The following is a 19900-nucleotide window of genomic DNA, read 5'->3' on the forward strand; positions in this document are numbered from 1 at the left end:
ACTTCATAAGATCGTATATTAAAAAAAAAAAAGAACAGGCGACTTTGCCATCGGTGTCATTTAAAAGTCGTATGTTTCTGAGTCTAATTAAATTTTCCCTACCATTGCAGTATATAAAATTGAAAAAGTGACGATAGGGTTGTTTGTAAGTAGAAAACCAAATTAAATCGAGAATCGAATTATGCAGAGCTCTGAGAGATCTATAAAGACACAATACTTTAAAACGCTTTTTGAAAACAGTTTTGTTTTAATTTCTAAACCTCTATTTTCTTAGTCTTTTATTTCTTATAAGACTGAAAGTTCATTGTATATGTCGATGAATTTTTTGTATAAAAAATAATTTAGTGATGTGAATGTTCGAGACGAAAAAATAAAGTTTAATAAAAAATTATTAATTCAAAATCTAAATCTTAAGTAAATAATGTGAATCATTAAGATCAAAGCGATTGTTAAGGAGAAATTATAAGAGAGAGAGAGAGAGAGAGAGAGAGAGAGAGAGAGAGAGAGAGACAGCGTATGCATCAAAAATATAAAAACAAAGAAGGAAAAATATAAGAGAAAAACGAATGAATACAGAAACAAATGAGAAAGGCAACAAAAACATGGGGACGTGATAGAAAGGGTCGACATTTTTTCGAAAGTTAAAGCCAACCGAGCTTATAGATAATCGATCGAGATCGTCCTATATCGAACGCGAACTATTTCCAGACTCAATTTGTGCTTCGGTGATATCATGTACTATCCTTGTCGGTAATATCTAGATTCGTTGTCTATGGCGACAATTTAATATTTTCACAAGTAGTACGAACGATTTCATTCAACTATGAATAAATTATTTCTTTAAAAAAATCGACATCGTCGCGCTTGTGCAGAACAGTATAACGTATCGGAAAAATTAAAGAGTATGATTATTTAACAATTCATTTCAATAATGTATAAATGATACATTTCTAATATTTTTTTCGCAAAATTTAACTCAATGATTTTTCATTTTGTGAATAAATCCAAAGGGAACGATTAATGTATGTTAATAGTAATGAACATTTTAAAAGATTAATAGAGTTTAACAATTTTTTAAAGTTCTTTACTTACAATAAATGTAACACATATAATATTATTATCATAACATTTGTGAACCTAATCATTAAAATTAATAATATTTAAAATATAATAGATCTACATAAAAATCACATTTCTGAATTTCTGTAATCACAATATTGTACATATGTTCATAATATTGATATTGGAATAAGGAAATAAATTCATTACGCGTGTGAAATAAATAGAAATAGAATAAAAAAAATATAGATCTACTCTTATATATTTCGATAAATTTTTATTGATTTTTTTTTTATACATTGGGTTAGCTATAAAAATATTAAATCGATAATATTCATAAAAAATTTTCATGATTCGACAAAACAATAAAAATTTATTCCTTCTTAGATCAGTTTTATATTATATTTCATCTAATTTAATTTTTTCGAAGAAATATTAATTACTTTAATAATTGAGGCTTCCTATCAGTTTATTCATATCGAGACGACTTTACTTCAAGTGGTGGCCCTGCTATTTCAATTACAAATTACGAATTGGGTCTTCGATTACCATTTTACTTCTTCCGCCGATTCTTTCATCTCTTTCGTTTCATCGTCGATTTCTCCTAGCACGCGCGTTTACGAAGCGCGATCCTTCTTGGCCGCGAAGGGTGAATTTTTAAAGAGCTCCAGGTACAGGGGCAGTGATTTGAAAGTTTCGAGAACGACGAGTAGAAAAGTTTTCAAAGGATGAAGGTGGAGAAAAGGAAAGAGGAAAATAGCTCACGGTAGGTTATGCTGAACGGAGCTTGTCGACAGAGAGAGAGAGAGAGAGAGAGGAAGAGAGAAAAAGTGAGAAAGGAGGGGAGAAGATTTTGCGAGGCACGAAAGCGGTACCTAGCCGTCTTCGGATATTCTCGGATAGTATCCTCTTGCTAGCTGGTTATATTCACTTGCTTACCGTGGAAAACAAGAACGATGTGGAAGTACAAAGTTGAATCTCGGTGGTAGTGCTCGTCTGAATTTTCGCGATAAATCACCGGGATAAAATTTAAACTCCGCGATAAACTACCTTCGATTTTCTGCCTCTCTTTTCTCGTCCTCTTTCGTTCAGTCCAAAGAAAGCGGAATTCGTGAAGGCACCGAGGCATTAAATCGCGAAAGATAATCGACGCTTTTCCTCCTTCACCACGTCGCCATATTATAACGAATTTGCTCACGATCATAATCCCTAATGTTATTTGCATGCTACGTTAGCTCCGCTTCGATTACTCGGCAGCACAGTCGAAATTTTATTAAGCTACTCCGTGCTCCGAGGCTCGACAGTGAAAGCCGACGAAAATGTTAGAGAGATAAGGGAGGGGATGAAAGCGTACTGAAGAAGAAGGAAAAAGATGTGAAGGAGCAAGCTGGAGGTGGATAGAAGAGTAGAGACAGGACGTAGTAGAGGACGAAGGACAAAGATTGAGCTTTTGCCTCTGGAGGAAAATTCAAGAGCGTGAAAGACTCCGTCGAGAAGGACGGTTCTCCATTCTACTCTCTCTCTTTCTCTCTCTCTCTCTCTCTCTCTTATTCTATTCTCCTTTCTCTCCGCTTTCGTGTGTCCCGCGAGAACGTGTGCGTGTACGTTTATGCACGCGAGTATCACTATCTCGGAGGACTGCTTCGCGAACGTTGGTGAATCCAATGTATCATCGTGCTAACAATACAAGGGAGAACACAAGGAGAAGCGAAAGAGGGATACAGAGGGGGAGAAGGAAGTTGTGGGATAAGCGTGAGAAGGTAGGCGAAACAAGAAATGGAAGGAGTGCGAAAAGGAGGAAGAGAGAGAGAGAGAGAAAGGGAGAGGGAGTAGCTCGCATTACACCTTGGCAGACTTACCTCCCGCACCTACCACCACTTTGTTCATGGCGTTATTTATTACTTATTGAAGCGGTCTTGTAATTTCCTTCGTGATATAGTACTCGCGGAAAAATAATATTGATCGCTTATAGGTACATTATGTATTATGGCGATTTCTATGCATACAGCGATGATGACAAAAATAATCTTGTTTTCTCATTCGTTCTCTCTTTTCCTTCTTTCTTTTCTTTTTCTTGTTTTGTTCATTGATGACTATTTCTTAATATACTTGAACGTTGATTGATATATTTATATCATGATAAATATATGTATATTATGATATAAGATGTATAATTATCTTAAATTTATAAATGGATTATATAATAGTTTATACCCTAGCAAAGAAAGAAGGGGAAAGAGAAAGAGGGAGAGAGAGGGAGAGAGTCCTGATAGAATAAATATATTACTTCTTTTCAAATATATATATATATATATATATATATATATATATATATATTTCAACAAAATATATACACTCACACACTTTATGTTCTCCTCTTTCTGTCATTTTCCAGACAAAAGTCGATAGACAATATGCATGGACCGGACTTGTAGATACTATGTACATACGTATGTATGTACATTCGTTCACATTTAATGTACCGTACAACCTCGTCTCAATTATTCAGGCGGACGGGTTTACATCACGCTCGCCTCGTGCCACTCGTTTCGGACATTCGTTTCTTCCATTCGTTTCTTCCACGTTTTTGTGACTTGGAACTGTCCTACCTCGCGCTCGTTCATCATCGTTTTGTTTCCCTTCTATTTCACGTTTTTCTTCCGGTCCTACCGTTCTTCTTTCTCTTTATCCGTTTGCTTTTCATATACATACACGTATATGTCGACTGTACGAGTCGACTATATGTCAGTTTTCATCTTTACTTTCTAATTTTTCGAGTTCTTTCGTTGTGCTATATTTTGAGACGTTATGAGCGTCTCGATTTATGATGCTCTTTATTGAAGTTTTTTTTTAAAATCCAACAAACAGTCTAAATATTTGATCGATTTGACCTTTTCGATTATAGTAAATCTTCTTTTCTGTTTTATCTTTGTCCATTCGTCGTACTCTTATGAATAAAGAATGAATGAAAGATGTGGTTATAACTAAAATATTTCATCATGTCCATGCAATGTTGGATGAAGTATGACAGAGTTGAACGTACAGTTCGTTGAATGACATACGGACAATAACAGCAGTATTGTGTAAAGACAGAATGGAGTGAAGTCGATGCTTGTTAAATATTACATTAAACGAAATTACCGTTGCCACGATGCACGAAGTACGCGTACGACGTTACCGAACGGATAGAGGAAAACTACGTATATGGAAGCATTAGCAGCGCTTGCAGTGGAAAGGGTAAGAAGGAAAGACAAAGAAGAATTTCTTTTCAAATAATTGTGAGTTTAACAACCTTTTATGTAATAAGGCTCGTAGATATATAGTAGGAAGAAAATCTCCTAAACAAAAATAAATTTTAACAAAAAAAAGTTTATTGTTCCATACGACCATTGTTCAATTATTTTTTCCATGCTTCACTTCACGTCTAATCTAAACACACAATCTTCAATTTAATCGCTTATATATCAATGTGGATAACTATAATTATCAATTTTTTATTGTCTCTACAATTACCATTCAATCTAAATTTGCATGTTGCCTCTCTCACATACGTTCCAATGCTATTACCTAGCGAGCGAAGATCGTCGTAGGTGGCAAATTCGATCGAACATCGGTCTGTAATGAAATTCAATAGTAAATCTCGGAATTACGTGACCTCGAGCTTTCGATAGATGCAAAATGAGGCTGAATACATATCGCTCTGCGGACGGAATCTGTCGAAGAGCAGCTTCCTACGTGTGGACATGGTAGTTTACCATATGTAGAGAGTAACAGAGAGAGAGAGAGAGAGAGAGAGAGACAGAAAGAGGGAATGGGAAAGAGAAAGAGAGGGAGAGAGAAAGAGAGAAAGGGGAGGATCTTCGCTATGACAGCGTGCAACGTAGCAACATACGCATCACATAAACCGGATTCCTGGTGTAACGTGCACTTACGCACGCGTTGGAATGGTGCCGAGTGCCTCTGGTCACTGATGGGAAGTTGGTATTCCACCGGGGTTGAAGGACATCGCAGGAGGATGGGAAGGATAAAGCCGCCGTTGCCGCCGTCTCCACCACGACCACCTACCATCGAGAATAGCCGGAGGGAGGTAACAGAGACTCCAGCGTGGAGCGGTTTAAAATTTCGCAATCCGACTAGAGGTAAACGATACTCGGGTCAGAGCTCATGAATATTTCAAGCTGTTTCGATACAGGAAATAGGAATACATCCTCCAACTACGATAACGTTGGGCCCCTTTGCACGAACTCCGCTATTTTTTCGTTTTTATTTATTTTCTTTTTTTCTTTTTTCTTTTTATATAACGATTTCCCTTTCGAAGAATAGACGATAGGTACAAGTGAAAATATTTTTCACGATTTATCGTAATTTTTTGTTGTCGTACATAATATTTAATGTACCTTAATTAGTAACAGAGAAGGACATTAATTTGGATAGGGTCCTTATTATTGTTTCAATTCTACGTTGCTGGTACCTTTTTTCGAAGAAGTATACTTCACGAAGAAAACTCTTTGCTAACAACAAACACTACGGACAATGCGTACTTCTTTCTTCGACAGTCCATCCGGTCTATTTCGCGCTAACGTAGCTACAAACACGAGCGGTTTTAATGCTCGACACACGTTTCGTCTTTCGTAAGACGTACGGAACATAAACTCGTCTCGTGAACTGTCCGCTTTACGAGCACATATTTTTTCGAATGCCTTGAAACCTTCACAAAAGAAAGATAGTAAGCGTCGCGTTTTACATTTCCAGAATTGAAATTCTTAAAAATACAAATTTGTATGCAAGTTAATAAACAATTATAGAGGACTTGGAGAGAACTCTGAGGATCAATCGATACATTGATCGTTGTCTTCACCGAAGCGACGGAATCGGGCAAGCGGCCCTGTCATCTGTTAATTGATAGGTGCAGGATTGAACGGACAAAAGGAGACACGCTGTTCCGCTTCAAACCACGTAACGTTAATGAAGGAAGGTCAAAAGGTCATATGCTCATTTAGGGTACTGTGAATTCATTGTAATTGCGTATCTCCGATTTCAATCGCAAAGAAACGATTACATTCGTCTTGCGAGTTTAATCGATGGTCCTCGACATTGTCAGTTTCAAGTTTTGCACTATACCCATGTAGTTTAACAACTTCCGAATATGCTTTCATCCTTTGTTAAAGGATCGGAGTGGCCCTTTGATAGTACCTTATTAAGACTAACTAACGCAACAGCGAGTGCACTAATAAAGTTATGTTTTCGGCTTTCGCAGTAACAATGTATAGTATGTACGCTCTATATCTCGATGCGAAGAACTCTTCGCGACAAGCATAAAGATGCTCTTCTCAACAATTAGATTTCAATTGTGTACTTGAGTTATCTTTCATAATGGAACCTAAGAAGTCCACCTTCTGGTGTATCAGAATCTAGAATGATCTTGAGGATTCATGCTCATACTCGATAGTTTTTCATCAATGCCACTTTCAAATTTAATAATAACAAATAAAAAGCGTTAATTACAGATTATTTAGTTATATCATCTGATCACAGCGTATTTTTAATATAATGGAAAAACCAACGAACTTATAATACATACATACCTATACATTTTTACTTAAGTCGAAAATAATAAATTGATGAAAGAAAAAATGTTCTTTTTCTTTTGTAGAAAAGAAAATAATAAATGGAAGACGATAAAAGTTTTTGGTCATTTTTTAAGTTTTGGTCAAAATTTGTTTTCAAGAAATGACATCTCTCTCTTTCTTTCTAAAAAAAAGTAAAAGACTTGTCCGTAAAAAGGAAAAAGGAATGAGCAAGAAAGCTTTTTGGAAAAAGCATGCGTGTGCAAACGAGCCGAAATAAAATGAGGAACAAAAATAGACAGAAGTAAAACTGAAAAAGAAGTTGCAAGTGTGGAAGATGTCGGAAAAGTTTGGATTTTGAGCTTACGAGCTGCGGAGGATAAATTTATGTCGCAACTTTCACCAGGAACCAAATGTGCTGAGATCCGGGTATTATATATAGTCTTCGAGCTAAGGGAAAAGGTAGTTTATCCTTCGGCAGACAACGTTGGAACGTAATGGACGCCACTTCGAAAATACACTTTCGTTTCGTCGTTTTTCTGTCGAGAAAAGGTCTATTCGTGAAATCTTCCAATCGACTTTAAATAAAACTTTTTTAATACAAGGAAAGCATTTTTCGTTGTAATAAATTTCATTTAATTAGAACAATTTGATATTTGTCGTATTCTTCTTTTCTTACTTCTTTCTCACTGTTGCAACAACTGTTTGTAACAAAGAAAAACTAATATTGTAGAAATCATAAGCTTTGAATTTATTTAAAGTATACAAACAATATTATACGGTGTGTGAATTTCTTCTACCCTCTTTGATAAATGTAATTCCTTACTTAAGCAAATTCAGGTCATCCGAGCAAACTTCATTCATTCAGGGTCACGTACGCAATCATTTTGAGATCTTCGAAAATATACAAACTTTAACCCGAATATAAAACTATGAATTGAAAATCGGTAGATTGAAATTTTATTCATTCGATTCGAATCAATGGAGTCCGTTTTTCAAACATATTATCTCTAACTATTAACTGAACAAAGAGAAAAAATATTATTTATAATAATTACGTGCAATAATAAAAAAATATATATTAATATATTTTATATAAATATATAAAATAATTAAGTACCATGAATAATATAAGAAGATCAGCTGCTCAGGTTTTTGAAAGATGAATCATTTCGGCAAAAAACTTTGAATTGTAAAGATGTCACACATAAATATTATCTAATATCTAAATATATTGTTTGTTCATCTAAATATATAAATATTATAAATATTATATAAATAAGTATGTTTTTATATTTTTGTATTCTTTTTCTCATTTTTTTTGCTATTAAAAAACTTTATAGTCTATGGATTTTATTTACATTTCTTTTCCATGTTTAAATGCACTTTAAACGAATATATGCACTCGTAACAAAATAAGCTGTAAGATTAAGAATAATGCATTTTAAATTATACTTTTAACATATTCTAACAAAGTATTTTATAAGACATCTTTTTATATATTTTTAAAAGTATCTTCACATCGAAGGAAAATGAAGTGAAGAGAAAGAGTTTCTCAAGGTTGATCGTTATTATTATTTTTATCTTAGTAATGTATTTACGTAAGACGATATAATATATGAAGAACGTTCAGTGATGATGAAAAGTTTAAGTTACGCAGACGAAAAGGGGTTATGCAGAGACGTAGATAAAGAGAGGGATAGATAGATGGATAAAGAGAGAGAGAGAGAGAGAAGGGGAGAGACAAAGAGTAGGGAGAATTCTGAAGGTACACCAACGTGCCGCCGTACAAACGCTTTACATATTCATGATGTAGCCTCATGGACGTGCACTCTGAAATCACGAAATTCGGCAACCTCATCGTCGATTCAGAATTGTTACAGGATCGTTGAACCTGATTCGCATCATCGAATTTTTCGTTTTCTTCAATTTTTCTCTCTTTTTTTTTTTTATATGCGCTGCTTTTAAATCACTGATCGGTATAGTTTCAAACGAACAAGATTTTTATTCGTGTACTATTTCAAATTTGGAAAGTTGACTCGATTTCTTTGATTTCCCTTTGTTTCATTTTCCCTTGTTTTCTATCTAGAGAATAAGCATCACAAATATATCATATCAAGCAATAGCTGACATAGTTAGTTTATAAAATTTTGAATTGTATTAAAAAAAATATTCTAATTCTAAATAAATAATCGTATTGAATGCAAGGATTTTATTTATGACGCCGAGGATATCGTGATAAATTTATCAAGTGTGGATATTAAATTTACACTTGATAAGTTAAATGTAATATTAAATCGCATGAATGTATTAATCAAAGGTTATCTGAGAATAAAATCAGATAAACAGATAAAAAAACCAATACGGTTACGAGTTATCTTCGGTCATTGGCACATCTGGATCAGAGCCACGGTATATCGATTTCATTCCAAAATGTAGCCCGACTGACCGACTTCTATCCTTGCATGTATATATATATATATATATATATATATATATATATATATATATATATACTTTTTACAATAACATTTCCAATCTCTCCTACATTTATCGAAATTATATTATCCGTTTCTGCAGTTTCGTGAAAAAATGAATAATCATCAATGTAAGAATAAATTTAATTTGACTAAAAACCCAAATTGTTAATATTAGAAATTTTATAAAAAATGTTAAGATATGTTACTTTAATAAAAGTAAGTATACATAGTGCAAAAAAAAAATTGCATCGAAAAGAAGAAAAAGAAATGATAACGATAAATCACACTTTTTGCGTATTCTTAGTTTACGTCCTATTATTATTTGGATTTTAGCTTTTACAAAAGATAGAAAGACGATCCTTTGAAAAAATAAGAAAGATATGTAATGCGAAAGAAAAGATTAGAGTTTCTCAAGTAAAGTTCTCCTTAAGTCAGGTGAGGACTTCAATCTCTTTTTTAAAGTGCGAAACGATTCTCCTATTCATCCTTTTTCATTCGAGAATTAGTATTGGCGAATCGTTCCATGCGAAGGACTCGAGAAGAGAGCCTGAAAGCTGCAAGCTCTCGAGGGACTCTTTTTTACGATAAATTTCACTAAGTGCTGGGTCAATCCTTATGCCAACCCTTCGGTTCCTTCGATACACTCATTTTGTCTTCAATAAAATAGTCGCTTTTATTTAAGTAATACTATCAAACTTAAATCGACGGTAGTAAAGTTAACGCAATACGGAAAATTGAAGTATCGGTACTTAAACTTCCGTTATTAACTTTACGATGATTAAAATATCGGTATATAATATTTTTATCGTGGAGATTTCATTATCCATTAATATCTTTTTTCATACGAATGAAAACAATTCATTGTATGTTTGCCAGAGTGTCTTTTTTTTAAGATTCTTCGATAAAATAGCGCAACAACTTGAAGGTAAACAATCTTTAAACATTCCGAAGGTAAATAATTCCCAAAGAAGTCTTTTACCGCGAACGGTGCTAGACGGAGGAGTTCCAATGAAGTCGTAGCGGTCGAAATAAGAACGCGACTGAAGAAGGGATGAGATAGAGAGGAGAAAAAAGGTGGGTAAAGAAGAAGATAGTACGCGTAGAGGTGGTGGTGATGATAGCGGTGTTGATGGCAATGGTGCGCGAGGGAAGGAGGGTTGCAACAAAAGAACGGACGGCGCAGCTCGCCTTTCAAAGTATTTCTATGACGTTGCCGCGTTTCGTAGCTCATTAGTGAAAAAGGGTTTTCCCTTTGTTGGCCGCCATAGCATTGCGAAATACTCCCCGTACGATCCTATATCGTCATTTCGTCCTTCAAAACTCTTCTTCTTCCATCTCCATCCAACGACGTTATTCATACTCGCCAAATTCTGTGAAATATATCGGGACAATGCTATATTCAGATAAAATCGATAATATAATCAAAACAAAAAATAACGTCTTACTGAGGCATATCTACATAACGTCCAACTTGGCTATTTCACACCGTGAATTTCATTTAAATAAATGATCGCAATCATTAACAACGAATGTTATAGATACTATTTCCTCGTTCTCTTATTAAGATAAAGTACGTGCTTCGAGAGAGTATTTTCCAAAGAAGAACCCGATCGGTGGGAAGAGAAGGAAGAGTACTGTTGGTGGGTGGATTCGAAAAGAAGAAGATGAAAATAATGGTTCCTTTGGAAAAACATCATTTCGAATAGGATGAGGGCGTATTCTTCCATTTAATACGTCTGCTTGGAACAAAATCAACACTTTGTACGATTTGGCGTGTTCCTATGAATCCCGTTCAACGACGTTTCGTTCCAGATATTCGGTACAGCGAGTGCCATATTTCGGGAAAGTCCGTTCGAAGATAGAAAGGGGTTGCTTAACCGAAACCGGGCCGGACTAGTTTTTTGCAATTAGCAAAGTGGCAAGCCAACGAGACGGGAAAGTCCGTCGAGCCGTATGAATGTAACACACTAGGTTCCATTGTGTCGAAAGGAAAGTATTCCACGCCTATTCGCGATAATTTTGCAGGATATACGCTTTCGCGTGCACCCCAATGCTAGACCATTCTCCTGTCGGCGCAACGCCACAATATCGGGGAGATTTCAGTCGATGCGTTCCTCTTCCAACCTTCCTGGCACACTCGACGTTCGCGAAATGCCAAGAAAGAATCAGAGCCAAATGCCACCAGCAATCCCTCCCCGCTAACTCCGTCCCTAGAACCTTTTTCCGGTGTTAGGAGCGTCGTCGATGTTGGCACGTCCATCCTCGACGGATGGACGTTTGTGTGCGTACGTTTCATCGAGCCGAGCCACTCCAAAATTCCCTGCACACGTCTGTCTCGTCGATGAATTTCCGAATCAGATGGGGCCTTCGCCACGGTTGTTTCAGTGCAAAGACGATTCAATATCCGATGGGGAACGATACTAGCCGCACGATGATGCCAGATTAATAAATGAAAGAGCTCGGCTTAGCTTTCCACTCCCGCGTAATTTTTCTTCTTCTTTTTTCTTTTTTTTATTATTCGCTTTCGCCGATATGCTCTCGAGGAGTCAGTTAATTCGCCAAATGAATACCGTATACAGATTCGGAAAATTGAAATCCGATTTTACGCATATGTATGGATTTTTCTTATAAAGCTTTCTCACTATTTCGCAAATTTATAGTGTATTTAATGTATCCAAACGGATATGTATGCGATTAATATTTTTTCTCAAATTTATACGCTAGGAGAAAATATATTTGTTATATGTGTTATGTAGGCGAGGGTATAAATATTCGACGATTATACGATGGAACGTGAAAATTACGGAATATATTGGTATTTCAAAAATCATGAAAAACCGAATAAGTGGAAATTTCTCTTTCACCTTTTTTTTTCGCTTAAACAAAGCAGTCCGATTCATGAAGATTTCTATGCTATCAAACAACAATGGGAATCGAGCTACCTACAGAAGAGAGGCGTTTGGAGCGGGTTAATCGGAATGCCGTAAATCGGTTTGAGAATTACGAGAATCCATTTGTCGATCGGGATTCGAGATTAGAGCCGCCGCTGCGTAAACAGTGGGAAATGCTGTAAACGACGATCGACCGTCCACGTACGTTCTATATAACGCGATTCATTATTTCGTAACCGCGAAAATGACCGCTCGTTAACGGAAGTATATAATATTTTGTGACAGACGACGAGCGTTAAATCGCGGTTGATCGCTCATTGAGATTCGAGATTTATATCTGCAAATGATCGATAATATTGAGGCGATCTATCCTGCGAAATAATCAAATGACAGAATAAACTGATAGGTTCACTGAAAAGTACAGGTATCAACTTTGTAAAGATCAAATTGTACGATATTTCAAATAACGTTTTTCAGCTGCCGATCGTCATTTCAACTTTCAAAGTGAAATACGAGACGGACGTGAAAAGTGTTCCAGTTCTATCATTTTCAAAACGAAAAGAAAAAAGAAATTAAATCGATTTTATTAGTTTTCTAAAAAAGAGAATACCGATCCTTGGAAGGAGAAATCATAGAAAATGAAATTATCGGACAAGCCGATAAATACCGTAGAAATGATAGAATTATCGCTCTTCATCCAGCTCGAATAATGAGGGAGAAATTGAATTCATCGATGTTACCTCGGCTGAAGCTCTTGGCGTGTTTGTATCATTCGACCATAATGTCTGGCCTACCTATTCCCTCGATGCAGCATACAGAGCATCGGCAGTGGCGACGCCGACAGAGGCGGCAGTTTACGTCGGTTTGGTGGAACGGTGGAAATTGGCAATTACTAATGCGTGACCACCCCACGGACGCGACTCTTGCCAACGAGCCTCGCACCGACGATCGGCAACAATCTGGGACGCGCGTCGAGAGTTCCATTTCGATGACCATTCATCGGATCGTCGATCGAGAAAAAAAACAAAAAATCTGAGAGAGAAAGAGAGAGAGGGAGAGGGAGAGAGAGAGAGAGAAAGCAAGAGAATGAGAAATAGAGAAAAAGAGAAGAAAGGAAAAAACAGTGATAGACCCTTTACGAGCGTTCAGCCATCGTAAATTGACGACTGCGTCGAGTGGTAATTAATCAAGTAATTAAACGTCGAATCAAGCGGTAGAGATCGCGCGCCGATGCAATTTCCCTGCAACGGTTCTGTTCTTCCCATTAATTAACGACATTTGTATTTAATAGAATTCTCACTCTCGTCCTCTCCCTCCGGCTCCGATTTCGAGCAAAAACGGTTATTCGAGCCGACTTGAATCTCGTTAAGTAGTAATATCAATCACAAGAAGGATGCTGCTGCGCTAAGCACATTTTATTATTAAATTCGTACTAAATGGTCAAACTGAAGATTCCATTATTAGCAAAGATTACATTAAACGGTGCGGGAAGACAAGTTGAAAATGGACAGTGAAAGAAAAGAAGATTTTTGTGGGAATGGGAAACGTTTGCCAGTTCTATGCGGCTCTTTTCGCTTTTATCGCTTTAACCCCGCTTGCCGCACCTCTTCGATCGTTTCCAATATCCATCGATGGCTCCGTTTCTCGTCTCTGAACTTTCCTTTTTCCTTTTCCCATGCCATTCGCTTTGCCTGATCAATTTCCCGATGTTGTTAAGAAGATGATAAAAACGTATTATTCGTTTCTCAGTCAAAATGTTATATCACTTTTTGAGAAAACGAGATATTGTGTTATACTTTTCTTCATTTTTTTCCCTTTTTGAAAAAGTAATATTTAATTTTTCTTTTTTTTTTATTCGCTCATTTCGTACGATCGTCCTTCAACGCATTTAGTGAGTTAACATTTCGCTTAATCGTCGTTTTCAACGTACTCATGTTTCTAACATGAATAATCAGGATTTCCTTGGAATTCGACCAAAATTCGAGGGGAAGCATAGTGAGACTTCTCACGTGGAGAGATAGAAATAGAAAGAGAGAGGAAGAGAGAAATAGAAAGGGTAAATATAAGCACACTACTCGAAATTGATAGCAAGAAGTTCTATAATGAAAATCGAGGTATCGACAGAGAAACCGGCGAACGGCGTGGAAGGAGGGGATTGCGCGGTCATGGATGTCATAACTCCCTCGCATAGATTTTTAAAGCTGGCTTTAGTTAAAGACATATACTCTGCATGAGCAATGCATATTTATCAGTCTTCGTCGCATCAAAAGAACGTTACTTTCGTACCAGACGATATTATCGATTAAACGTCGCAAACCATCCTGAGAATTCATCTTGGATGTTACGTATATCTTGGAGCCAGCTTTCTTTCAGAGTCTTTCTTGAAAATACTTTCAAAAAGGGAAAAAACACGTTTTTTAATATTTATAAGACGGTCGTACCAAGTGTGATACAAAATAAACTCTTCAAATGTCATTGGGTCGTGGAATGAAGAAGGTCGTTTATAGAACGGAGCTTGTTGCTCCTTATTGAAGGGCTATTGATAAACCATCCATAAAGGCAAGCAGTATTTTTAAATCACCCTTAACATGCCAGAGTAACGAAGGTTGCTGCTTGGAGATTTTGTGTTATCTATTGTTGAAGAACTAATATATGATATGAATCGAACATGAATATGTAGCATGAATTACATGAATGTAATATATTTGAATTAAGTAATTCGACTATAGATACTTATGTCTTCATATCTTTGTAATCGTATTTCGATAAATGTAAATGGAAAAAAGAGAATGGAGAGAAAGGACGATTGGTAGCAAGCGAGAAACAACTAAGAGTGCGGAAAGGGGAAGGATAGAAAATGGGTAAATGGTACGTCAACGTAACACGATTGCACGGGGCGGCTTAGAGATGGATGCGACGAGGCGAATTTCGCGAAGCAGAGAGGACGGTTAAGTACCCGGCGTGTACGCAAAACCGAATTGAATTAGGAACTTCCCGCGAGCACATGCTCGAATTTGCATAAACGCCACGAACTTGCCTCGGGAACAAGGCTGAGTCCGACTAGGTATGCGTTTCATGTACGTATATATTGTTACGCGTGTATGTGTATTTGTCGATTAAACCCGTCGAAATGACCCAAAGAGGGTCAGACCCAGAGGAAGCCAAAGAGAGGGAGAGAGAAAGAGAGAAAGCTGGAGAGAAGTCGACCTTTGTTGTACTTAACGTGTCGATTCATTGAAATCATGAATTTAATTTCAAATAGTTGCGAGTTCTTGTTCAAACGAAAGAGGTCGAACGTGCTTCTGATCGGTAAGTTATTTCCATTATTCGTATAATTCATATCACGTAGCATACATTAAGTAATTTTTACTGATCAAAGATGAACATTTTTAAAAGGTTTCTGAAAAACTTTCAATTTATGAGTATTCAAGGACTCAAAAGTCAATCGCATTTTTACGTTTTTTTTTTGACATGAATAAATTTTCAAGGTCATTGAATAATCTTATCATAATTATTGTATAAATCGTAAGTAGTTCTAAATTATTTAAAAATAATAAGGTGTATTCATGAATACGTAAACAGAACTATAATATATAGGGATATATATATACACATATAGACCGAGGAAGATCTACAAAAAATTTTAAAGATTATTCAGTGTATTCAGAAGTAGAACGCATTAGAAGCATAGACAAACCTTCTCAAATTGTTTGTGCAATTGAAACGACTGAATAGATGAAATAAAAAAGAAGTGAGTGATTGTTCGACAATGATCAATGCTACCTTAACAAAAAAGTTGAAATATCCTTTTTCATCCTGTAATATTTTTCGTTTCAATATCACAAAATTGATATTTGTTATAACACATTTTACGCTCTTGTTTTGAGAGGATTTTCTTCTTCGAAATATAATTCCTCTACGCTAAGAGGGCTTATAGTATACAACAAATGATAGTAAATACAATTCTTGTTTCTTGGATTACGATATATTAGCGTACAATAAGAGAAAAGAGTATATTAGGGGTAGATACTCGATTACAATAAACAAATTCCTATTCTTTTTGTCTTTTATCTGGGTGACGTTGTGAGTTTAATGGACCGAGTCTCGAGACGCTTGTTCCGAAGCATTCAGTCGAATCGATGTCGAATTATCGTCGAAGCGTAGTGGTTGTCGTCATCTGGAAAGAAAAAGCGGGTCGCAAAAAACGGGTATATATTATTTGAAGCATCAGTGGATGGTCGTTTCAGGAGCGACAGTTACGAATGGGAGATCGGTAAAGTTCCTGGCTCGTAGGACTCGCTATTGGTCACCGTCGAACGCACGACGTCGCTCTCGTTTTTTTCCCTTCGTTTACGCCTTCCTACTACTTTGGGAGGGTGGAGGTCCGCGAGAAAAGGACGATGCGTCGAGAACGGTTAGATCGCGATCAACGCGTACGCTCGTCCGTCATACCATCCGCTTTTTCACTCGCTTCAACCATTTCCGTTCCTTTTTCTACGAGCGCAGCTGCAGAGCTCTTTTCTGAAGAGTAGCGGACGACAAGCCATTCGACAGCGTCTATATGATACTTTTATATTGGAATCTATACGAGTCTCATAAATCTATCGACGATGGCTGCTTTTCAGCTCTAGGATCGAGCGAAGCAACGAACGACTCAGATCCGGAAGTAAATCCAAGGACGGAAAAGAGGCGCGCACGCGTACGAAAAATCATATCCTCCTGACGTTCGGTCGTTGTCCCGTACTTGAATTTTTCTATTTTCCCGTAGGGGATCGAGAGTCGTGCGAAGAACGAGCGATCCGCTCTCGTTTTTACATACTCGTAGGTACGTTCGGACAGTCCATTCGGGCGACCCGTTCGATCGACTAATGGGATTACAGGCTTACGCCGCGGAACAAACGACTTTTTAAATCGGTCAACGATCGATGCACTCTAACTCTACCCCTTCGATGGATGTTTAGAGTTCGTCGCTCTTTTGAGGATTAGTTGAGTCACGAACGAGCACCGATGCGATTCTTCTTCCTTTCGATTTGTATCGAGACTCAGAGAATAAAGGATATTTGTCCTTTTTTTCTTTTTCGTTCTATTATTGTTATTTTCGATAGTACATCTTTTCTTATTTTTATTGGTATTTTTTTTTGCTATCGCGCATGGAAATTTATGCGTTACGCGTTCTCACCCACTTCGTCGTCTCGACGCGCAGAATCTATTTGTTCGCTATAAACTTTGGAAAATATTTCCAAGGATATTGCGGAAAGTTCACGAAGTAACGTTGTCTCGCGAAACAAAGGGAATCTTGATAGAAGGAAGAAACGCGTCACCTTCGAGATACTACCTATAGATGCAAGATACTGGTTCATATTTCTACGCATGCACGCGCACTACTTTGAATTCCGCGTAAGCTCCGGAACGTTTATAAGAAACGTAAAGAATAGTACTGTAGCTTGGGAAGTAGAAATATCAAATTACATTAACATTTGTTTTCCAGAACATATATGACAATTGAAACGCTGGCGATATTCAAGGAATAGCAATGAAAGTTAGAACGATATAGAAAGCATCCGGAAGAAAAACGTCCGACTATACTTCGAAATGTTTGAAATTTGATGACAGCAATGGAAAAAGATGAGAAGCGGAAAACGTTTGCACGCGAAATAATACAATTGCAAATTAGGCGAAATTCACTTTTTTTCGCGTAGATTCGTCCTATCTCTCTTTCTCTCTCCTTCTTTCTTTTTCTTTTTTTATTTTCCTCTCGTAATTGTGTATTCGCAGGAACAACATCCTTAATTCGATTCAATGAAATTAACTCTCGCAGTCGTCGACGGCAAGAGGTGCCGAGCGAAAAATCCACGAAACGTCCTTTTATCGTTTTTCCTTGACTCTCTTCCTTTGCTATATTTTTCTTTTCCCCTCATTTCCTTCCTGTAAAGATTCTTAGACCTGGAAATCAGAGCGTTTGTTCAATCTTATATCTCGCAAATTATACTCGTTACTTGTTTGATAATAATTTTCATTGGCGCTGAGCTCTCCGACGTTGGTTTCACGACGAAACGGCTGACGAAAGAGACGGTAGAGATTGTAGAGGAATAGAAGGAAGGAGAAAAGCGTCGTGCAATCTCGACCCTCTCGCAGCTCGAATACTTCTCTCGAGGACGATCTTGAGGACATCGTCGAGAAAAAAAGAAGAAATAGGGAACCCGAGAAAGAGAAAGAAAGAGCGACAGAAGAGAAACGGGAGAAAGAAGCGAAAGAAGTTAAAGAAGAAGAAGAAGAGGAAGAAGAAGAAGAAAGGAAGAAAAAGAGGAGGAGTAACAGAAGAAAAAGGCAAGGAGGGTAAAGCTCGAAGACGCTCTCGAGGTTTTCCCTTCCAAAGCGGTACGACGATTTCCGGATGATTATTCTCTTGGTGGGTCGGTTTTTCGCGGAGGGTACCTATTACGAGGCGGCCGGGTGAAACGCTTGAAAAGAGGCCTGCCTCGATGAGGTTAAGATCAAAGAAAGTGCCTTCGAGGCCGCTCTTGTGAAGGGTTCACGACTGTCGGCTGGCCCGACTGCCGTCGGGGCCGAGCGAGGAGAATGAGGATCGAGGGGACGATGCGTCTTGAATAGAACTTCGTTCTTGTCGTTGCTACTGCTGCCACCTCTGCCACCGCAAGCCCATTCTCCGCGCAACCTTCGTCTAAACATGCTCACCGAAGGGGCCGATCCGTTTAGATTCTGTCCAATGGTTCGTCCTAACGAGATAATGCACAATGAAACATCTCAAACGACGAACAAGATATTTTCTTTTCTTTTCCCTCGTTGTCCTCTTCATGTTGGCGCGTCGCAACGTCTAAAGAAAAGGGTAAAGGGTCTCCCTAACAGCCTCGGATAGTCCACTCGAAACTTTTCCTCCAATTTGTTCGAACGAAAAAGAGTGACGTCGCTAATTGGACTAACGAAGTTACAACTCGAACAGGTGAAGAAGTGTAAAGAATATGAATCTTTCGAGATAGATGCGATTACGTGCACGTTAGTTCCTCAGATTGGTCTCAGCTATTGGATGGTCCTAACGGGATAAAGAGAAAGAAGAAGAAATACGGACAGAGAGAGAGAGAGAAATTTTATTTCTTCGCTCGAATAAATAAAGCGTTAAGCGAACCAAAAGGAGTTCCCTTTCTTTTCTCCTCAATTTCTCGGTACAGCAAACCGAGGATAAAACGTTTTTCATGGCCTCGTTTCTCGAGGAAACGCTCTTTACGGCGCGCATTGCATAATAACCGATACCTTCCGTACGATCGGTCATTCTCCATCTTTCAAAAATACTCCTCTTGTTGGATAGAAGGTATTCGTTCGATCTTTTGGTTCTTTCGGCGTTACGACAAAAATTTCACGGTTAATTCAATTCCGCATCGGTAGGTCGATAGCGTGTACTCGTGCGCGTATCAAAAAGAAAATGATTATCGATCGAGAAACGTTTCCAATGGGGCGTCTAGCTAAGTCGTTTTCATGACGACGAAGAATTGAAAGAGGGCAAGAAGGGAAGAGGAGAGAATCAGGAAGGACATCGCATTGTACGGAACACGAATATGGACGAAAATGAATAAGGAAGTCAAGTGAATGCATACTGGATCGAAATCCTTCTAACTACTCTCGTTACTGGAAACGAAAGGATGAAGAGTTAAAATAGGTGAGGGAAGAATGAAAAATGTGCGAAGAACGAAGGGTTAGGTAACTCGCTCTTTTTCTCGATACAATCTACGGCGGTAGATCGTACGACGGATAGGAATATGAAACAAGCCCTCTTTGGAGAATTTGGAGGGTTACATTTTCGTAACCGAGATCGAGCTTTATCTGTGCTTCGGAATAGCGCACCAAATAACGCGACATCGTTCGGCGCTGAACAACTCGCTTCGATACT

At 37.6% G+C, this 19900-nt stretch overlaps 1 protein-coding gene across 4 annotated transcripts in view; it reads right to left on the reverse strand.

Moving 5' to 3' along the window:
- The window catches only part of LOC127066456 (nephrin-like), a 268358-nt gene that overhangs the window by 127238 nt on the left and 121220 nt on the right, over nt 1-19900 (reverse strand). Inside the window, exon 2 of one of the 4 annotated variants that reach the window (XM_051000234.1) lies at nt 12792-12956. The exons of 2 other annotated variants lie outside the window; for them this stretch is intronic. In XM_051000234.1, the coding sequence (XP_050856191.1) occupies nt 12792-12820 (29 nt within the window). In that variant the 5' untranslated portion in view covers nt 12821-12956. Of the gene's footprint in view, nt 1-12737; nt 12957-19900 lie in introns of those variants that run through there. One more of the 4 variants, XM_051000232.1, reaches the window with a different exon arrangement.

This window comes from Vespula vulgaris, chromosome 9 (assembly GCF_905475345.1).
Source record: "Vespula vulgaris chromosome 9, iyVesVulg1.1, whole genome shotgun sequence".
NCBI classification, from domain to species: Eukaryota; Metazoa; Arthropoda; class Insecta; order Hymenoptera; family Vespidae; genus Vespula; species Vespula vulgaris.